Here is a 19,767-nt window from a genome sequence, read left to right on the forward strand (position 1 = left end):
GTGTGTGTGTGTGTGTGTGTGTGTGTGTGTGTGTGTGTGTGTGTGTGGAAAATAATAGAATGTTTGGGGAGGCATTTGAGATAAGTATGTAGGTGCTGTATGCTGGAGAAAAGTATTGCCTTGTGAACTTGGCCAAATTACTTAGCATTCTGAGTCACAGAATCTCAGAGTTGGATAGGACCTCAAAGACCATCTATTTGACCCATTTCTGAAAAGAAAAAATTCTATGAAATATTTAACCAGTGGTCACGTTCCCTTTAATAGAAAACCTCTGGTGAAGAGGAAGCAAGTCAACTTTGAAATAGCAAAGTTGACATCAATCATAAATTTGCATCTTTTCAGCTTCACCTCCTTCAATCTGGTTTAACCTCTGGGCCCAAACAGAAAAAGCACAATCCTTCTTCTATGTGATGGCTCTTCAAATACAGATGTCACACCATCCTAAATTTTCTCCTCTCCATGCTGAGTATAACTAGTTCCTTCAACTAATCATTATATGTCATGGACTTTAGATCCTCATCATCCTTTTTACGCTGCTTTGGAAGCTCTCCACCTTATGAATGTCTGTCCTAAAATGTAACACACAAAATGTGCACAATATTCCAAAAAGGGAGTGACCAGGGAAGAATAGGGCAGTTCTGAACACTAGATCCATTAGCTTTTTTTGACTGTCCTGTTGATTGATATTGAGCTTGTAAGCGCTTAGAACCTCTAGATCATGGCTCACATTTTGTTCAAGGAAAGCTGATATTGAACTGAAATGTATGATTTCACATTTATTTTTAGGGGCAGTTAAGTGATGCAGTAAATAAAGTGTCAGGCCTAGAGTCAGGAAAAACTGAGTTCAAATTGGGCCTCAGACATTATTAGCTGTGTGACCCTGGGCAAGTCACTTAACTTCTGTTTGACTCAGTTTGCTCATCTAAAAAATGTGAATAATAATAGCACCTACCTCTCAGGGTTATCATGAAGATAAAATGAGATAATATTCATAAAGCACTTAGCACAGTGCTTGGCACATGGTAGGTACTATAAAAATATTACTATTATTATTAATTATTCCTATTAACTCCTGATGATTCAAATGTTCTTTAAATTGAAATATTTTTCATGATACTTATTTAGCAAGCAATAATGATGGAAGTGTTTTGTACATTTAAAGAATAAGTAGGTAATAGTGCTCCTTAAAATGGATCAAAGTTTTTTTTTTTAATAAGTAGTTTCCAAAGTATTTTCTTATGCTTCTGGAAGTCTTTTTTTTGTGTGTGATAATAATTGCATTATTCCCTCAATCATCTGTTGGTTTGAGTAACATTTCATTAAGCCAGGCTTTTTTAAAAATTGTCTCTCTGAACCTATCACTCTGTTCCTTTTGAAAACAAAAGAATAAAAACAAAAACAAGTTTAACAATTCATCCTCAAGAGCTGCCTGATCATCTTTAGGAAAAGCATGAATACAGTTGTTTCTGAAGATTTTCTGTATTGTATTTTATTGCCTTAGATTTATTCCTCACTTATATTACAAAGGGAGTGGGAGAGGGAATCTAAAAGCTGATATCTAGAATGACCAAGCTGATCTAGTTCTAGGAGAGCAAACATGAACTAATTATCCCATCTGTAAGCCTGAAAAAAAATACCTGCCTAGGCCTGAGCTAAATCTAAGGATTGCAGATGGCATTATTTTCATATTGGTGATTAAGAGTTCTAACATCTTTTTTTTTCTGCCAACTTTTCCTTTTAATTTGTGTAACTCTTAAAATATCAGGAATGGTATGTTAAGATGTAAGGGACAGCATGTTATGTCACGTCCCAGAGTTTTCAAAATCATTTTAAGAAGCTTTCCCTTTTGTTCCATAGTACTTCTTCTATCTATTCATTTTCTGAGCAAAGTTGTTTATTTGAGAATTCCCATTGTCTTTTAGGGGCCATTATAATCCCTGTATTAAAAAAAAAAGTTAATTGATAGGAACAGTTTGACCCAGCAGATCTGCTCAAATTTGGCAAAATATGATCATACTCTGATGAAATAGAGTGATGGATTATTTTCCTTTTCAAAAGGATTATAAAGCATCTTTGACAGGAATATTTTTGGCTACACATGGTTCCCACATATCGTGACATAAATAGCAGAAAGTTGAAAAAAAATATAGATGAAGCAAATTTCTTCTTAATCAAAACAACCAGTATTCTTACATCCCCACTGATGCTTTTATATCTGTAGGTATATACATGCTCCTATATTCCAGTATTCCAGATTATTCTTTCACTTTATTGTGTCACTTTCTAACCAAGCAAAACAGTAACATGATCTTTTCTTTATAAGTAATGGAGAAAGATACTAAAGGAATCTGGAATAGACACTGTTTCCAGGAAACATGCTAATCTTTTTTTTTTTTTTGTATGTATGTATGTATGTAAAAAGTTTGTCTTTCAAAATAGTCTTTGATGACACATGACAAATTAACTATCATCTGTGGACAAACTTAGGAAAGAAAATTAGATACTTTAGTAGTGCTGAGTGGACTATTATCCATGGAAAATTGGGAAAAGATTAAGCAATGTAATGAAAGCAGTGATGCAAAACATTATTTCTTCTGTGACTGCCAGACAAGAAGGTCTATCTTCCCATTCTTCTACCAGTCTAATGATATCCATAGGTGTAACTAGTCATTCTTGTGCCAAAGTGGAACATCACAAAATGCATCCTGGGAAAGACAAATTCACTTGATCCGGGAGAGGAAGAGAGACCAGAGGGAGAGATCATGATTCAGGGGCATGAGGCCCATGGGTGAGGTGTCCTCTGATTATGTGGGGGAAGGGACAAACAATAACTGTGGAAAACTTCGGTTGCTGTTAGGGAAGGGAGATGGCTAGGTGGGGTTGGGAAGGAGCTCATCTGTGGTGAGGTTGAACAGGCTTTGAAAAAAATAACAAACAACCTAATAAAATTGCTAAGCATAGTTTTTTTCTCTCTGTTGAATGAAAGCTAATGCTCTCAGCACCTTCTGAATTTCAATGCCCTAGGGCAAAGTCCAGGCTACCCAGTCTTAGATATGGTTCTACTGATATCTGTGGTAAGCTAGTATTGGTTACAGTGGCAGTAGCATGAGGATCTATTCCCAGAGGTACAGACCATGCCACCTGTAAATTTACTCACAAAGTTTTAATCCTTAGTTTTGGTCCCCATCATGGACGCCACCTAACAAATTAGAGATCAACATATGCAAAATTCCTTGCTAGCTTAAATGGAAGAAGTTTGAAATTGCTTAGTAACCAGTAACATAGTACAAAAAAAAATTACCCCCTTATGTCATTCAAATACAGATATTGATTTTGATCAATACTTGAATTTCCTTTTAGGCATGAATTCCTTTTTATTTGTTCAGTTACATAGCTTTATTATATGAATTGTCTTTGTGACTTTCCCCCACTACTATTCAATCTCATTATCCCAGAGAGCAGCATTTTTTTTCTGTTGAGCACTAGATCAGCTATTTTACATTATGATGATGAATTTATTGTATCATTATATAGCATGTTTGTAGAATGATTGATTAAATATCAATTTTTTAAAAATACTTAGTGCCAAGGTCAGTGGAGCATCCTAAGTGGAACTGGCGGATCAAACCAGAAAGCCACGACTTTGATGAATTAAATCACATCCTTCAAGAGAGCAAGAAGCTGGGGAAAGCCCTTGAGAATCTCTCTAGAAGTAAGTTCATTTATTTTGATTATAATATGATTCTCTAACCAATTCCAAAAACATAAGACATTTACTGATAGTGTCAGTAAAACATTTCTACCACTTAATTATGATTTCTCCTCCGCTAATATCCTACTTTAATTTGTGAACCTGGCATGGAGGTGATTATGGGTTTTCAAAAACTAAACTAGGAGACTCTAAGCACTGATACCTTTCCGAAAACTGGAAAAAGCTTCAGTGTATGAGTGCAGTAACAGACACATGTGTTACAAACAAAAGCCATCTTATCTAAATTTAGAGAAGCTTGTGACCAGAACTTTGGACTCCAGGCAATGTACTTTTTTTTTGCCTTAGCAACTTACAAAATGTATCTAGTAAACTGTGTAGGACTCTGTATGCTTTAATAGAAAAGAATGTGATTTCATTGGTGGAAGGAACAGGGAATTATTGTTGTTGTTCAGTCGTTTTCAGTAGTGTCCAACTCTTCAGGACCCTATTTGGGGTTTTCTTGGCAAAGGTACTTGAGTGGTTTGCCATTTCTTTTTCCAATTCATTTTATAGATGAAGAAACTGAGGCAAGCAGGGTTAAGTGACTTGACCAGGATCACACTGGCAGTAAGTGTCTGAGGTCAAATCTGAGCTCAGGAAGATGAGTCTTCCTGACTCCAAGCTGGGCTCTCCATCCACTGTGCCACCTAGCTTTTTATATTTGTTCACAAATTCTAGTGTCAAAGAGTTGCTTGGGGCAGTGGGAGGATAAAAGACTTGCCCTGGATCTGACAGCCAATTTATGTCAAATGTAGGATTTGAACCCAGTTCATTTTAATCCTGAGATTGGCTCTCTAGACATTCTACCTCAGAGCAAGTACTCATATCAATTATATCATAGACCTTTGAAATATTGAAGCAATTATCATTTCTAAGATAGGCTGGTCAATTCTTAAACCATAGTAAAGGAAGGAAAGAAGGAAGGATTTATTAGGCACCTACTATTTGTGAGCCACTGTGCTAAGTGTTAAACATTCAGTGGATCAACTATAGATGTCTGAGATTCTTCATGAGGGATCCCTGCATTATTGACATTGAGGTAATAATTATTATTTTATATAGCATTTAAGGTTTGCAATTCCCCTTACAAATATTCTTGTTTGATCTTCACAGCCCTGGGTGGTATGTGCTGTTATTATTTTCATTTCATAGTTGAAGAAACTGAGGCAAACAGGTTAAATGACTTACTCAAGTAAGTGTCTGAGGCTAGATTTCAACTCAGGTTTTCTTGACTCCATGCCCAAGCTCCACCCATTGAATCACCTAGATGCCTCAACAATTATTTCACTTTGAATCTAGCCATCCAACCAGTTCTTAATCCATCAGAATGAATTCTTGTCTAGCCCATATCTCTCCACACTCTCCACAAAAATAGTATGAAATTCTTTATCAAAAGTTTTGCTAAATATATGGGTGAACTATATTCAGATCATCATTCTCATCTCCAAATTTAGTTAATTTTGACAAAGAAGGTAATGAGATTAGCCTGGCATGACTTGTTCTTAATGAAGCCTTGTTAGCCCTTTGTGATCATCATTTTCCTTTCCAGATATTCCCCAACTATCTCTTCAAACTTCCTTTCCAGAATTTTCTCAGGAATTGAACTCAAAATCACTGGCCTATATATATTTTTCAGTTTTTATTATCTCATTTTTTTTTTAAATTGTGACAATATTTGCCCTTCTACAATCTTTCTCTTTCATGGTCTTTCAAATATTCCTGACAGTGTTCCAGCAGTAACATCTGTCAGTTCTTATAGTACCTGAAGGGTGGGAGGTTTTCAATACCTGAGGATGTGCTTCATCTCTGCTAAGTGACTGAATTTTTTAGGGGCAGATAAGATGCTCTCTTATTTTGCTTTATCAGCAGAAGCGAGGTGGCATGGTAGATAAAGTGTTGGTCTTTAAAGTCTGGAAGACCTGAGTCAGATTCTTCCTCAGACATTTACTATCTGCATGACTTTGGATGACTCACTTGACTTCTCTCGGCCTTAGTTTTCTCATCTGTAAAATAAGGAAAATAGCACCCTCTTTGGGGGGGTTGCTGTGAGGATCAAATGAGATATATATTTACAAATATGTAAAGTGCTTTGCAGATCTTAAAACATTATATATATGTCCATCATCATCGTTGTCATCATTATCATCATCTTAGGTCTCAACACCATGTTACTTTTCATTGTGGTTGTTGTTGTTCTATTTCCATTACAGAGGGCATTCCAATTGGCAAAGAAAAAACAAGGTAGCACTTTGGCAGTTTTACCTTATCTCTGTATTCAGTTATCACTGTCCCATATATCCCAGCCAAATGTCTTATTCTTTCTCTGATCTTCCCTTTCCTTCCACTATCAACAACAATAAAGTCTTTCTTTGCTGTCCTTACCATTAATTGCCAGCCCTAGCTCACTCTGAGCTATAGGATTCTTGGCCTTTTTTTTTATAGACCTTTCCATATTCATTTATCTCTGTTATCTGGTCTTACTTCCATCTTGTATACATTTATTTTCTTTAAATCTAAGTTGTTAACTGAATTCTCTGTGCATCTACATTCATCTCTTTAGACAAATCCCATTTGTCCTCCTCACTGGAATTGTTTCCCTTAATATCTTTAAGGTTATTACATTCTTGAACATCTCCTATCTCTGCTGGCTGACCCCCTGTAGCATTTTAGCCCATGGAATCCTATTTGTCTTTCCTCTGAACTTTGTGACATCTCCTTTCCTTAAATATAGAGTACATGTCAGACTATGCCTAGATTTCCTCTCCTCTATTGCAGACTCTAGGATGGATTGTTCCCCAATTTGTTCAAACAAGTAATCCACTCTGTCAATTTCCTTTGTGCTGTAATTGTTCCATGTACCTTTTCTTACTAACCTTCCCTTGTCTTGCTAATATTATCTTGTCTTTATCCTTCTTGTGGCTACTTCTTTTGGTTCTGTTCCCTGTTCTTTCTCAAGCCTTTTAGATCTTCCTTAATTATCATTCCCCTTGCTTTTTTCGACTCAAAAGTAGAATTGGAACCAATATCTGGTCCTGGATTTCATTCTCTATCAAATTTTCCATAATTTCCCTGACATTTTGCCCAATCTCTCTACCCTGAGTTTAACCTATAACCTACTTAATTAGCCCAAATGCTTCTGGATTTCCAGCAGAATTTCCTTCTTTTTATTACATTTATCTTGAGTCATTCTCTCTTCTCTGAGTTCTTATCTCTTCAAAATCAGAAGTAGATTACTCTAGGGTTTGGGGCACAGACTATGATATGCAATTATGTGGACAACTTATAGAACTTCTCCTTCAATATATTTTGGATAGACATTGCAAATGCATGATGAATTGCACTCATATGTCCCCAGAATCAAACAAGAGGAACAAAACAAGTTGGATAACTTTCAAAAATTTGTGAATTGCCAAATTCTTTTAATGATCTCAATCCCTGCATCAAAGATTCATGTTTTTAACACAAATTTCTTCCAGTGATGGTGTGCAGCTGAAAGTGTTGGAACATTCTGGACCTTGAAGAATCAAGGTTTGGGATCACCAAAAGTATAGCAGAGATAGAAATAGTGGGTTCAAGGTGGCTGCAATTCCTTACAAATAAGGAATTATGAAGGACAAGCAGTACAAAGAATGTAATTAAAGAAATATGCAATCCAAAAAAATTATAGGTTGATCAAGTGGCAAAAGTAAAAGATGTGTAAAAAGAGAGGCTATGTACTTCATTGGTATCATTATGTTGTCAAGAAAAGTTTGCGGCACATTGGGTGAGCCTCAGAGATGAACTTGTTGTAGCACATGGGTTAGGGTTGTGCAGGACTGGTACATGTAGATGGTTTGGGATTTGTATTGTTGGAGAGAATACTCACATTGATGAGATCACAACTCCATTGGAGTGTACTTACAGAGATTATATATGTATATGTATATGTACACACATGTGTTAAATATGTATGCATACATATAAACATACATGTGCACTGCATATTTCTACATGACATATCTATATATAAACATATTTATTTGTGTATGTGTGCATAAACACACACACACATATAAAACATAGCCTCTGCAGGTTGCTGATGGATTGAGATCTATGCCACTGGTTGGGTATCAACAGTGCCTAGTAAAGCACTTAAATCATAGATTAAACCTATGTCTTCCTCTCTCAATACTTAAAATACTTACTAATTTTAAATTAGTAACATTGGAAACTTCCATAATCATTTCAGACACTGATGGTTTTAGACTAGTGAATTAATAAAAGCATTTAAATGGGATGTAGCTTGGGACTTTTAAAAGATTCTAAATGATTGTTGATTAGATCGTATGCAGAAGCTATTTTAAAGTTTCAGAGAATAAAGTGGGCATGAGTTCTGTGAAGGCAAAACACATAATCACTTAAATAAGATATTTTTGCATATTTAATGTTTTGAGTGTTTTTTTTCCCAAACCACTTGGAAAATTTACAAGATTTTAAGTATTGTTGTAAACCTATCCTGTAGATCTGTATGGTTTTCACACCTTATACATTAAGGTGCCCTATAAAAGGGTTCTTTCATTATTAGAGTAATTAAATCAGCTTGTATGGGGTTCTGATAGACAGCACACTGACCAGTTCTGTGATGAATAATGCTATAGGGAGTTTGCAGGGTCTTTCCATGTAATACTAAGTAACATGATATAATACCTCAGCTTCTTTTATATCTGCCCTAGATCTTGGCATATGCTGAGTATATGTAGATGCTCAACACATTCCTGTTAAATAAATTATATGGTTCATTGTTACACAGATGTAACTATATTGTGGATTATGGCTTGTCCTTTGATTTTGTTGTATAGGAAGAGAGGGAGCTCACATCTAATGACTTTTCATTTTCTCAGGAAAGTCTGAGGTGAGGTTATTTGCTGATTTTATAGAAAGAAGGAAGGCTGTATTGAAGGATGTAAAGAGAGTGGAAAAGCTTTGGAAAAAATCATATACAGAAAAACAGCTTGGTATAACACAGTGGCAGTTTGGCACATCAAATAAGTTGCTGACCTTGGAGTAAGAAAGACCTTGGTGCCAATCTCATCTCTGACATGTACTAGATTTGTGACCCTGGACAAGTCACTTAACTATATTTGCCACCTCTTTGCTAACCCTATTAATTAACACTTGGTATGACCCTGAACTTAGAAAACTGACTGGTCATTACAAGCAGGTTGCAATCAGTGTTGGTGGAGGAAGTTATAATACTAACAATAACAAGGTCTGAGGTCCTTGACTTGATATAACACAATTAACCTGAAAGGCAGGTGTCCATTTAAAGATGATCTTAAAAGGTTTTTTTATCCCCAAGTTTCCAACCTGCATTTATCTGCAAAGGTAGGTAGTTAGTGCAGTGAATAGTGCACTGGACAAGAAGTTGGGAAGACCTGAGTTCAAATCCAGCTTCAGATATTTAAATATAATACTGGGCAAGTCAATTGACCACTTTCTACCTCAATTTCTTTATCTCTGAAATAGGGATAATAATACCACCTGCCTCACATGGTTATTGTGAAGATAAAATGAGGTAATATTTGTAAAGTATTTTGCAGACTTTAAAGTTCGATATAAATGCTATTATTACGATAGTTAAATGATAGATTTATTTTGTTGCTAATTTTTATCATTTTGAATGAATTAACATTCAATTAGTTTGATAGGATAGCTGATCTATTGCCACTGTGATATCAATGAGATTGGGATGAAGCTTTGGAAATGGCCATATCCCAGGAAGTTAATAAAATCCTGATTCAGGCATGTCAGAAGATAATTTCACTATAGAAATACCCTGGACCAGCAGCATTCAATAGAGTGTGAAAGTAAACCTAGCTTTAAATGTGCTCAATAAACTTCTGAAGATTAACTTACAGATAGCCAGAGTTCACCCAGTCAGGGGGCAGTTGGGTCTTTGCCCAAATGCCTCTACCTTCTGGCTTGCTGAGAAACTTATGATGCTCTAGCTACTTAAGAACTTTTCTGAGTTGTGCGCAGGTTCAATTTAACGTTGTCCAAAAGGGGTTTGGCTTCTGCTTCAGATAAAAATAAGCTGGTTTAGTCAGAAAAGGAATCTAGACTATGAGAGCCCTAACACTGGAAGGCATGAGATGTTGGAATTATAGAATATAGTTTCCCTACCAAAAATAAAGGAAGAGTAGAAGCCAAGTTTTTCCCCACAATGGTAACAGGTTGCCATGGTAGCAACATAAAAAAAAAGCGCTAATCCTTATTACCAGGAAAATACCATGATGTAAGACTATGTTTACACAGATGATGGGAGAGCCCACATTCTCAATCTCTCTCTCTCTCTCTCCCTCTCCCTTCCTCCTCCTACTCCTCTTCTTCTCTCTCTCTCTTTTTCTTTCTGTCTCTCTCTCTCCCCTTTTCTTCATTCCTCCTATGCATAAATATTAATAGGATATAATGGGATATATATAATATAATGGAATATACTAAATTTAATGGGATGTGTAAATAAATATATATGGATATATGAAATATTGGTATATAAATATATGATATATAATTACATAAATACACATTTGGATGTATGTATATAATATACACATATATGTGATACATGTATATAGGTATATATAGACACATATATGTATGTATAGACAAATACTCTTCCTGAGACTCCCATTAAAGCTAAGGTATTAGGGATAAGCATCCCATTAAAAACATGTTGCTCAGAGAGCACGGGCTCCCTGGCTGATATCAGCAATCCCAGAAGAGAAGCAATTCTGTGGTACAGAGGAAAGAACGTTAGATTTAGAGACAGATGACCTGTGTTTGAATTCTGACTCTTGTTTATTTGTTCTGTTACTTGGGTAAGTCACATCACTTCCCTATCAGCTTTACTTTCCTAAATGTAAAATGAAGAAGTTTGACTCTATCACTAAAGTTCACTCTAACTCTAAATCTTTGAGCCTGTGATTTTATAGAAGGAATACTTAGGCTTCAAGAGATATTAATTGCCTAAATAACTCAGGAAACCTGTGGCCAAAGCTGTAACCAGTGGCAGGAGCTGTTTAAATCCATGTCCTCTAGCAAGTACAAAACCAGGAGCCTTAGCCCTGAAGGAAAGAGTCATAGATCATGGATCATAAGACATAGATATGGAGCTGAAAGCAACCTTATAGGCCACCTAGAACAATCCCCTCATTTGACAAATTAGGAAATTGAAGCCCAAGGAGGTTAAGTGAATTGTCCAGGTTCACACAGGTAGTAATCATCAGTGCCAGGATTTGAACCTAGGTCCTATGACATCAAATCAGTGCTCTTTCCATTATATAGCAATGTCTAGGATAATAAACTTGAGGTTATACCAAGCCTCAAGGTAAACGGTTCTCAAAGTATGGTCCAAGGACCCCTAGAGTCTTCTGAGCCTCTTTCAAGGGATCCATAAGGTCAAAACTATTTTCATAATAATACTAACATTTTATTTGCCTATTAAAATATTCTCCCCATTTCCAACTATTTATCTGCATGAGGCTACAATGCTTCAATTAAAACTACATTTCAAAACTGAAGAAGCAGATATTAGAATCCAACTATATTCTATTAAGCCAGATATTAAAGGTATTTACAAAGAAAAATAAATATAGCTTTTTTCACAAAATGTCATTTATGTTAACATGTGATAGATTTATTATTATTATTCTTTTCAAAAGAGTTAATAAAGTGATATTTTAAAATTTTGTCAATTTTAATTTAAAAAATGGTAAACTTGGATAAATATAACCTAACCAGTCAGTAAATAAACATTTATTGAGTGCCTATTATGTGCCAAGTAGCTAATGCTATATTCTGGGATACAGATAAGAAAAAAAGAAAGACAGTCCCTTACCCACATGGAGCTTACAATCTAAGAGAGAAAATACATGAAAGAAAATTTAAAAGCAAGGGGTGGGGGTGGGGGAGGAAGAGAAGGTACCTGGAGGCAGGGTTATGGTGGAGGATTGCACCCTAAGGATTGCAGCTGGTGAGAAATAGAGTTGGCTGATCTGTGAGCCCTCTTAAATGGAGGTTTGGGGAAGAATTGTTTGCTCTGCATCCCAGCCTTTAGCACCAGAAAGGGTGTTGGAGACTTTCTAGACTGATCTGTGCCTAAACAAGAATTTGCTCAACAACATTCCCAACAAGTGATCATTCAGATTTGCTTAAGCACATTGAGTGAGGGGGAAGCCCACAATTTCCCAAAGCAGCCCATTCTTTTTTTTTTTTTTGCTCCAATCACTAGGAAATATTTCCTAATACAAAAATTAAATCTGCTTCTCTATAGTTTCCATTCATTCTTCCCAGTTCTAACTTCTGTGTCCAAACAGAACAAACCTAATTCCTCCCCCAATATGGAACATCACTATTGTATCCCCTTCATCTTCTTCAGGTTAAACACATCCAGTTCCTACAACTGATTTTACTTTGCTCTTGGGACTTTAACCATTCTGATTTTCCTCTTCTGAATCCCCTCTGGCTTGTCAATGTTCTTTGCAAAATGTGGTACCCGGAACTCAGGACCATCCTCCAAATGTGATCTGACAGGAGTTCAGAGTACTACAAGACTATTGCCTTACTCATTCTGTGTACTATGCTTCTGTTGAATATTTTCAATGATTCCATCAGTCTTTTGAATTTTTTTTTTATTAAACTGCTGATCCATATTAAGCTTGGAGTCAACTAAAGAACTGACATTTTTCAGAAGACACTTTGTCAACTCACATTGTCCCTATTTTAAGTGATTGTTTTGGGATAAATATAAAAAGAAGTTATGATCACAGAGTTGACATGGATTCATCAAGTAAAGTTTATACTAACTTAACCTAATTTCCCTTTTGATAGACTAGTAGATCAAGGAAATGTAGAATCAGTTAGATTGGCCTGATATGGCATTATTTTCCTATAAATTAGTTGTTTGGGGTTTTGTTTTGTTTTGTTTTTCTTTTGTTTTTTGTTTGTTTTGTTTTGTTTTGTTTATCACTATCAAGGCAATCTAAACTGACTCCAAGCCCACCTTTCACCTCCATTATTTGCAACAGAAAAGCTAGCAAGGTCACTACTTCAGATTTTCCCATTTTACCATTATCTTTGTCCAGATACCCTCATGGAATGAACCTGCTTTTCTTTTTTAAATTTTGAGAAGATGGAAACCATTTTTGAATAATTTTAATTTTAACCTGAATATAGTACAAGTCCTTAAACAAAATTTTATTTGTATCATTTTATTTATTTGTATCATTTTTCTTGCAAAGTGTGAGGGAAAACACATAAGATCAAACTTTAAAGTTAAACTTGGATTTCTCTTATCTTTAAAAATGTTCTTTTTTTTGTTTGTGCTAAAACTTGGAGTATTTCGTATATTCTTATGACAGCTGAAGAATGGAAAATTTTTAACATTCTAGAGTGAGATATATCTTAGACACATTCTAGAAATCTTAAATTCAACATATTGAATATACTGTTACTGAACTTTGACTTTGAAGTAAATATAAGATTACAAATCACTCTTTCTTAAATAAATAAAAAAATCTGTTAACTTTTTTTAGTTTACTTTCTGCATGGATACTTATGATGAATGCTTTGTAAATAAAAGTTTATGTGTGTATATGTTTTAAAACATGAAGCTTATATATAATTGTATGTATATATGTATATGTAGGTATTTATGGATACACATCTATCTATCTATCAAATACTGCTATACTTCAGGATTTTATGGATCCATATTTTCATGAATCTGAGTACTTATTCCACTGACACAGATAGCAAACCCTCTGTAACTTAGAAACTTAATCTTACCAGATTCAATCTAACATTCTAGCCTGTATCTTGGGATCCAGGCTTTTCTATCCAGTGTGTTAGCTATCACACTCAGAATTCTCTCATCTGGAAATTTGTTAAATATGTCATTTATGGGTTGTTACAGGCAGCTAGAGGGTACAGTGGGTAGAGCTCTGGTCCTGGGGTCAGAGAGACCTTAGATTAAATTTGGCCTCAGACACTTAATAGCTATGTGACCTTGGACAAGTCATTGTTAGCCTCAGTTTCCTCAACTGTAAAATGGGAATAATAATAACACCTACTTTTCAGGGTTGCCGTGTTTATCAAGTGAGATGTTTGTAAGGAACTTGGCAAACTGCCTGGCACATAGTAGGCATCATATAAATGTTTCTTTCCTCTCCATCCTGCCTCTTCTCTGTCCTTGATGGTTGATCTTAGGGAAGTCACTTAACCCCTTTGCTCTTCAGATTTCTCATCTATAAAGTGATTATTAGACCCTTCCAGTTTTACTTCTATGATCTGTTGATGATGGGTCTACATGCTAGTCTAGACCATTCACCCTTTTCTGCTTCATGAGAATGATTTATTTGTATTTCCAAATTTCATTTTTGAGACTTTCATCCCTCCTGGGCAGACTTCCTCTGTGGAATCAGACCATGGGATCTTACATATCTGTATTTCTGAACACTTTGAAATCTGTTGTCTTAAGATCTAGTGTCCATGTCAGGCTATGTCTGGTTTCCCAAGCCTCCACCACAAATGATAACATGGAATGGTCACTCCCTTCTCCCCACCTCTTGCTCACCACCAAAATTCCCAGTGTCTCTGCTTCAACAACTCATTTCTGGTTGGTAAGGATCATGTCTAGAGAAAAAAGTAATATCCTTCATTTTCTCCACTTTTTAAAAGACCAAATTATCTTTAAAGCAAACCACCTGTGCATTTGGCACAGCTAGAATGTGAGCAAATGTGCGGGTCAGAGAAGTTTCTCATTAGTTTCAATCGTGGCTCTCTGAGAGGTTCACAAAGTACTATTTCTAACAGAATGTTAGATGAATATGGGACCACAGAAATAATTCAGCTCATAGGCATCACTTGCAAGGGAACAAACAGAGGTACAGACAATTTCAGTTGGAGTCAGAGCAGTGCAATGTTGAGAGGGTTGGGAGTCACAAGATTTGGATTTAAGTACCAGTTCTGACACTTAACTACCTATGATACCTAAGTTCAAGAACATGGCCTTTCTGAGCCTTAGTTTCTTCCAAATAAAATGAGTTGTCAATGACTTTGAAGATGTTTTTATGTGTAGATTTGTCATACTATGAGTTTTTTGCTTAAGGTCAAGGTTCACAGGTTTGGTAAGTGGAAGTTTTAGGAAAAAAAACTGAAGTCTTCAGAAATTTGGTTCAGTGCTCCAACTACATCACACAGTCTCCTCTAAAACAGAGGTGATACAATCTTTTTCTTCCATATCACAAACTGAATTAACATTTATTTAGTACTTACTAAATGTGACACACTGTTGTTTGTTGTCATTTTTCAGTCATGTCCTACTCTTTGTAACCCCATTTGGGGTTTTCTTAGCAAAGATACTGGAGTGGTTCGCCATTTCCTTCTCCAGCTCTTTTTGTGAATGAGGAAACTGAGGCAAACAGGGTTAAGTGATTTGTCCAGGGTCACATAGCTAGTAAGCGTCTGAGGCCAGATCTGAACTCAAGAAGATGAATCTTCCTGATTTCAGGCCCAGCACTCTATCTACTGTGCTGTCTAGAAGCCCCACCAAACCATTATAGGTAGTAAGAAAAATAAAGAGATAAAGAAGTCCTTAACACCCATAGGAGTTAAAGTAAGAATACAATTTTAGAACTGGCAGAGACCTTAAAGATTAAAAAAAACTGAAGAAAAATGAGGGTAAGTGAATTATCCAAAGTTATACAGCTTGTTCTTGAGAGACCCAGGACTAGAACCTTGGTACGCTTGCTCCAGCTGGGTCATAAACTTCAAAAGATATCGAACACTTTGTGAACGGACTGTTCTTTTTCACTTGACAGACCACTAGCTACTTGTCCCATCTGATTTCATCTATGCCTTTACCTTGCCCCACTCCCACCCCCTTGTTAATATTTGATTTTCCTAAGCTGCCTGAGTGCTACAGTCTTCCAACCAGGTGCTCCTCTCATTCAATTCCATCAATCCTTTGGCCTTACAAGGCTTTCTGGGTAAATCTTCAAGCCTCACCTATTTATCTTACAAAATTTTGTTTCTGAACTATAGGTTATGCTCAACTGATTTGCTGATTTGACCCACTAAAATTTCATGCTGTCCAGCTTCAACTGAAAACTTGCACTGCTACACTGCTCCTTAGTGATCTTTTTGTTTACCTTTGTTGGTTCCCCAGCATTTCACTCTCTTTGAGTTCCCAATGCCATTCCTTTTAATCTACTACATTACCATGGTAATATGTGTTAAACTAATAGGTCATTAGATCCGCCATTTCTTTTTTTTCCACATGATTTAAAACAATATCACCTCCATTCTGTTCTAATGCAATTGATTTAAAAAAAAACAAAAACAAATGTTAGATTTTCTCTAATAATCCTCTTCCTGCCTGCTTGCTCTGTTGCTAAACTGACCTGTACTATGGAAATGAATGACAAAAAATACATAGTTGATATCCAAAATAACAAAGGTGATATTAAGAGATTTCCTAGCTGCCCTTGATGAATTTAAATACCCCAGCCCAGGTGAACCACATCCTTGGGTACTTAAATGACTGAGAGATATGCTTCCTGAGCCACAGTCAATGATATTTGAAAGAACAAGAACAATGGTCTTATGGGAGGATGATTAGATAAGGGCAAATGTTGCCCTGGCTTTCACAAAGGGGAAGAGAACAGAATCTATAGACTATTTGTCAGTGAACTCAACTTTCTCACCACCTACTCCCTAAATCTAATGCCCAAATTTTGTTATATTGTTTCTTTAAAGGTCAATAATGACTGCTGTCAAACCCACCTCTTTATGCTGCCTCTATCCCTATAGAAAATGCAATTAGGTCTTGCCTATCTTCCCTTAGTCATGCTGTTGTCTTTCCCTCCTACTGCCATTACCTAGTGAGAAAATACCACTTCAAATCTAGACCACTGCAGTGTTCCTCCAGTTGGTCTCCCTAACTTCGTTCTTTCCTCCTTTCAATTCATCCATTATACTCTACACCTCGACAAGTCTTCCCAAAAATACTGATTTCATTTCATTAATTCTCTGTTCAAATAAGTTTAGAGACCCCTTTACTATTTAATAAAATCCAAAATACTTATTCTGGCATCCAAAGCTTTCCACAACCTAGTCCCAACCTTCCTGACACCCAGTGCTCTCTACAGAAACCCTCTGTGCCAAACAGGCTCACCTACTTCCTATTACTTGAGCTTCACTGCTGAGAAATGGGCTTGTAAATTATAGGGAACAATTTAGTCATTGTTGCCTTGATCATATAACAGATAGGTGGATCATTATATGTTAATCAGGTAGTCTTTTGTATTATTAATTGGCTAGAGATGGGCTTCCAATGAGTTACTATGGCAGAGGTAGGTAGATCAAATGTCCACCTAGAATGTTCTGGCCACAGGATGGTATTCTTTGCTGGGGACTACAAAAGGAAGTACATGATTGGGGTGGTTTCTTTAGGCAGATGACAAGGTTAGACCAAATACCAGATGGAAATTCAGGTGTGGAGAGAACTATTGTATATTATGTAGATTAGAGTTGGCCACTTGCTAAAAATATGTAGAGAAATTAAAAATATGGACTGAATTTAATAAATAGAATTAAATAAGGATAAATGTGCAGGAAAATAATAGATAAAAGGGAGTGAGGTAAATATATATTAAAATATAATCTCATGTGAGGAAATCCAAGAAATATTGGGAAGAACAATGGAAAACACCATTTGGGAGAAGATCAAAGGAATTGTAAACAGAAATGAATGTCATCAGAGTAAGCTGCATACCACCTGGAAAAAAAAAGAGGATATTGGCACAAAGACATGATATAGTAGTCATGGGGAACTTCAGTGATCCAGACATCTGCTGGAGCTTGTTCTCTGCCAATTTTTATGTGTTTTAATGATAATTTTGTCCTTCAAAACTCAGAAAGGAAAATCAAGACATTCTGTTCTATATCAATCAGTAAACAAATACTTATTAAATACCTACTATGCACTAGGCACTGAAGATACAAAGGAAAAAAAATGAAATAGTTCCTGTTCTCAAGGAGCAGTCTCTCCCTCTAATGGGAAAGACATCATGTTCACATTTGTTACATATAAAAAAAATAGATGTAAGATAAGTTTGCAAGAAAGAAGTCAGTAGCTGAAAGGATCAGGAAATATTTCATGTGGGAGGTATGCTTCACCTGAGCCTTTATGAAAACTAGGGCTTCTAAGATGTGAAAATGAGGAAGGAATGCATTCTGCACATTGGAAACAGTCAGTGTAAAGGTAAAGAATTGAGAGATGGAATGTCATGAACAGTACAGTACAGTAAAAAAAAAAAGGCAGTTTGGCTGAACCATAGTGTGGATTAAAGGGACGGATGTATAATAGTACTAGAAAGGTAGTTTAGGGTCAGGTTGTAAAGAGTTTATTTTTGATCCAAGAAGTGATATGGAACCACTGGAGTTTATTGAATAGGGAAGTAAAATGGTCAGAACTGCACTGTAGGAAAAACACTCCGGTGCTTGTGCAAATGATAGACTGAAATAAAGAGGGGCTTGAGGAAGGGGGCCCAATTAAGAAGTTATTCATATAGTTCAAGCAAAAGTTTATGAGGACCTGCACTAGACATGTGGATGAATGAATGGGAATAGGTGAATGAATATGAAAGATATTATGGAGATAGACTTTATACTACTAAGGAAAGGATTGAATATTGGAAGAATGGTGGAAGGAGAATGAAGAGTCAAAGATAAATCCAAGACTACAAACCTTGGTGACTAGATGGAGAGTGGTAAGCTCATCAAAAACCAGGAATTTAGTAACATAGAGTGGAGACCTTGTACAGAGTCTTGGAATATCTCCATAATTTGTACACATTATCAAGTCAAGGCACGGAGACTGAGAAGTGATCAAACAGGAGAGGGGAGGAAAAGGAGGAGAAGAAGAAGGAGAAGAAGGAGGAGGAGAAAGAACTAGTTGGGTTGAATAAGTTACATAACCTTTTTAACTCTCAGTTTCCATATCTGTAAAACAAGAAAAATAGTACTCCTGGCAATTAACTCACAGGGTCATTATACAAAAAGTTTTTTACAAACCTTAAAATACTACATGAATGCATTTTTATTATCTGCCCAAATAAACATATTGTTGAGAACTACAACACATTTTCTTAAAAATTCTTCTGCTCCTGCTTATTCCTTCCAGCACATGTAACAATGTCTTGGACATAGGCAGTATTATGTATTATTTTGAGTAGTAGTTTCTATGATTCATCGGTAAATATCCATTGATTTTAGAAGTACAGAATTTCAGAGATGGAGAAGATTTCAGTAGCCATATAGTCTAACCCCAATCTGAAAAGGAATCTCCCTATAACATACCCAACCTGTAGCCTTTAATTGATGGCATCTAATAAAGGAAAATATATGACTTTCAATTCAGTCAAAGGGCAGCATTTGAGGACCTAAAGGGCCACATGTGGCCTCAAGGCCACAGGTTCCCCTGGTTTAGCCACTGGGAGCTTCAAATAGTTGAGAGTTAGGCAGTTTGAGTGAATTTATAAGAGTCAGATCTTCCCTTCCTGGGGGAGAAGGCATTTTCTCTACTGTCCACAAGCCAATGACATATGGCAATAGAGGTACTCACTGAGAAGAAGACACAACACTTAGCAATTCAAAAGTTTATGAGTTTAGGTAACATAGGCAGAAGTCCCAAAAAAGTAGTTAATACTGTAAACAGACGTGAATAGAGAGCATCAGTTAGTTGATCAAAGTTGGAAGCAGGTTTAAGGAGCTAAACTTCTGGCAGTAAAAAAGAAAGCTAGCTGTGGACTCAGAGAACCAGCCCCAGCCATGAAGAGTTGGAGTTTTGTGAGTATTTCTCAAAAGGAGAAAGGACTTTGAGCCTTGTGGTACCGTAGTTGTGAATTACCTTGAACACATGTGTTCCCTACAGGTGTGCCCCACTGCCATTGTACTCTAGGTTTTTGCCTACTCTT

At 36.2% G+C, this 19,767-nt stretch overlaps 1 protein-coding gene across 2 annotated transcripts in view; it reads left to right on the top strand.

Moving 5' to 3' along the window:
• LOC114054098 (uncharacterized protein C8orf34 homolog) overlaps positions 1 to 19,767 on the top strand; it is a 393,219-nt gene that overhangs the window by 78,033 nt on the left and 295,419 nt on the right. For both annotated transcript variants that reach the window (XM_027877212.1, XM_027877213.1), the window contains exon 4: positions 3,584 to 3,712. In XM_027877212.1, the coding sequence (XP_027733013.1) occupies positions 3,584 to 3,712 (129 nt within the window). The remainder of the gene's footprint in view (positions 1 to 3,583; positions 3,713 to 19,767) is intronic.

This window comes from Vombatus ursinus, unplaced genomic scaffold, assembly GCF_900497805.2.
Source record: "Vombatus ursinus unplaced genomic scaffold, bare-nosed wombat genome assembly UNPS02014812.1, whole genome shotgun sequence".
NCBI lineage: Eukaryota > Metazoa > Chordata > Mammalia > Diprotodontia > Vombatidae > Vombatus > Vombatus ursinus.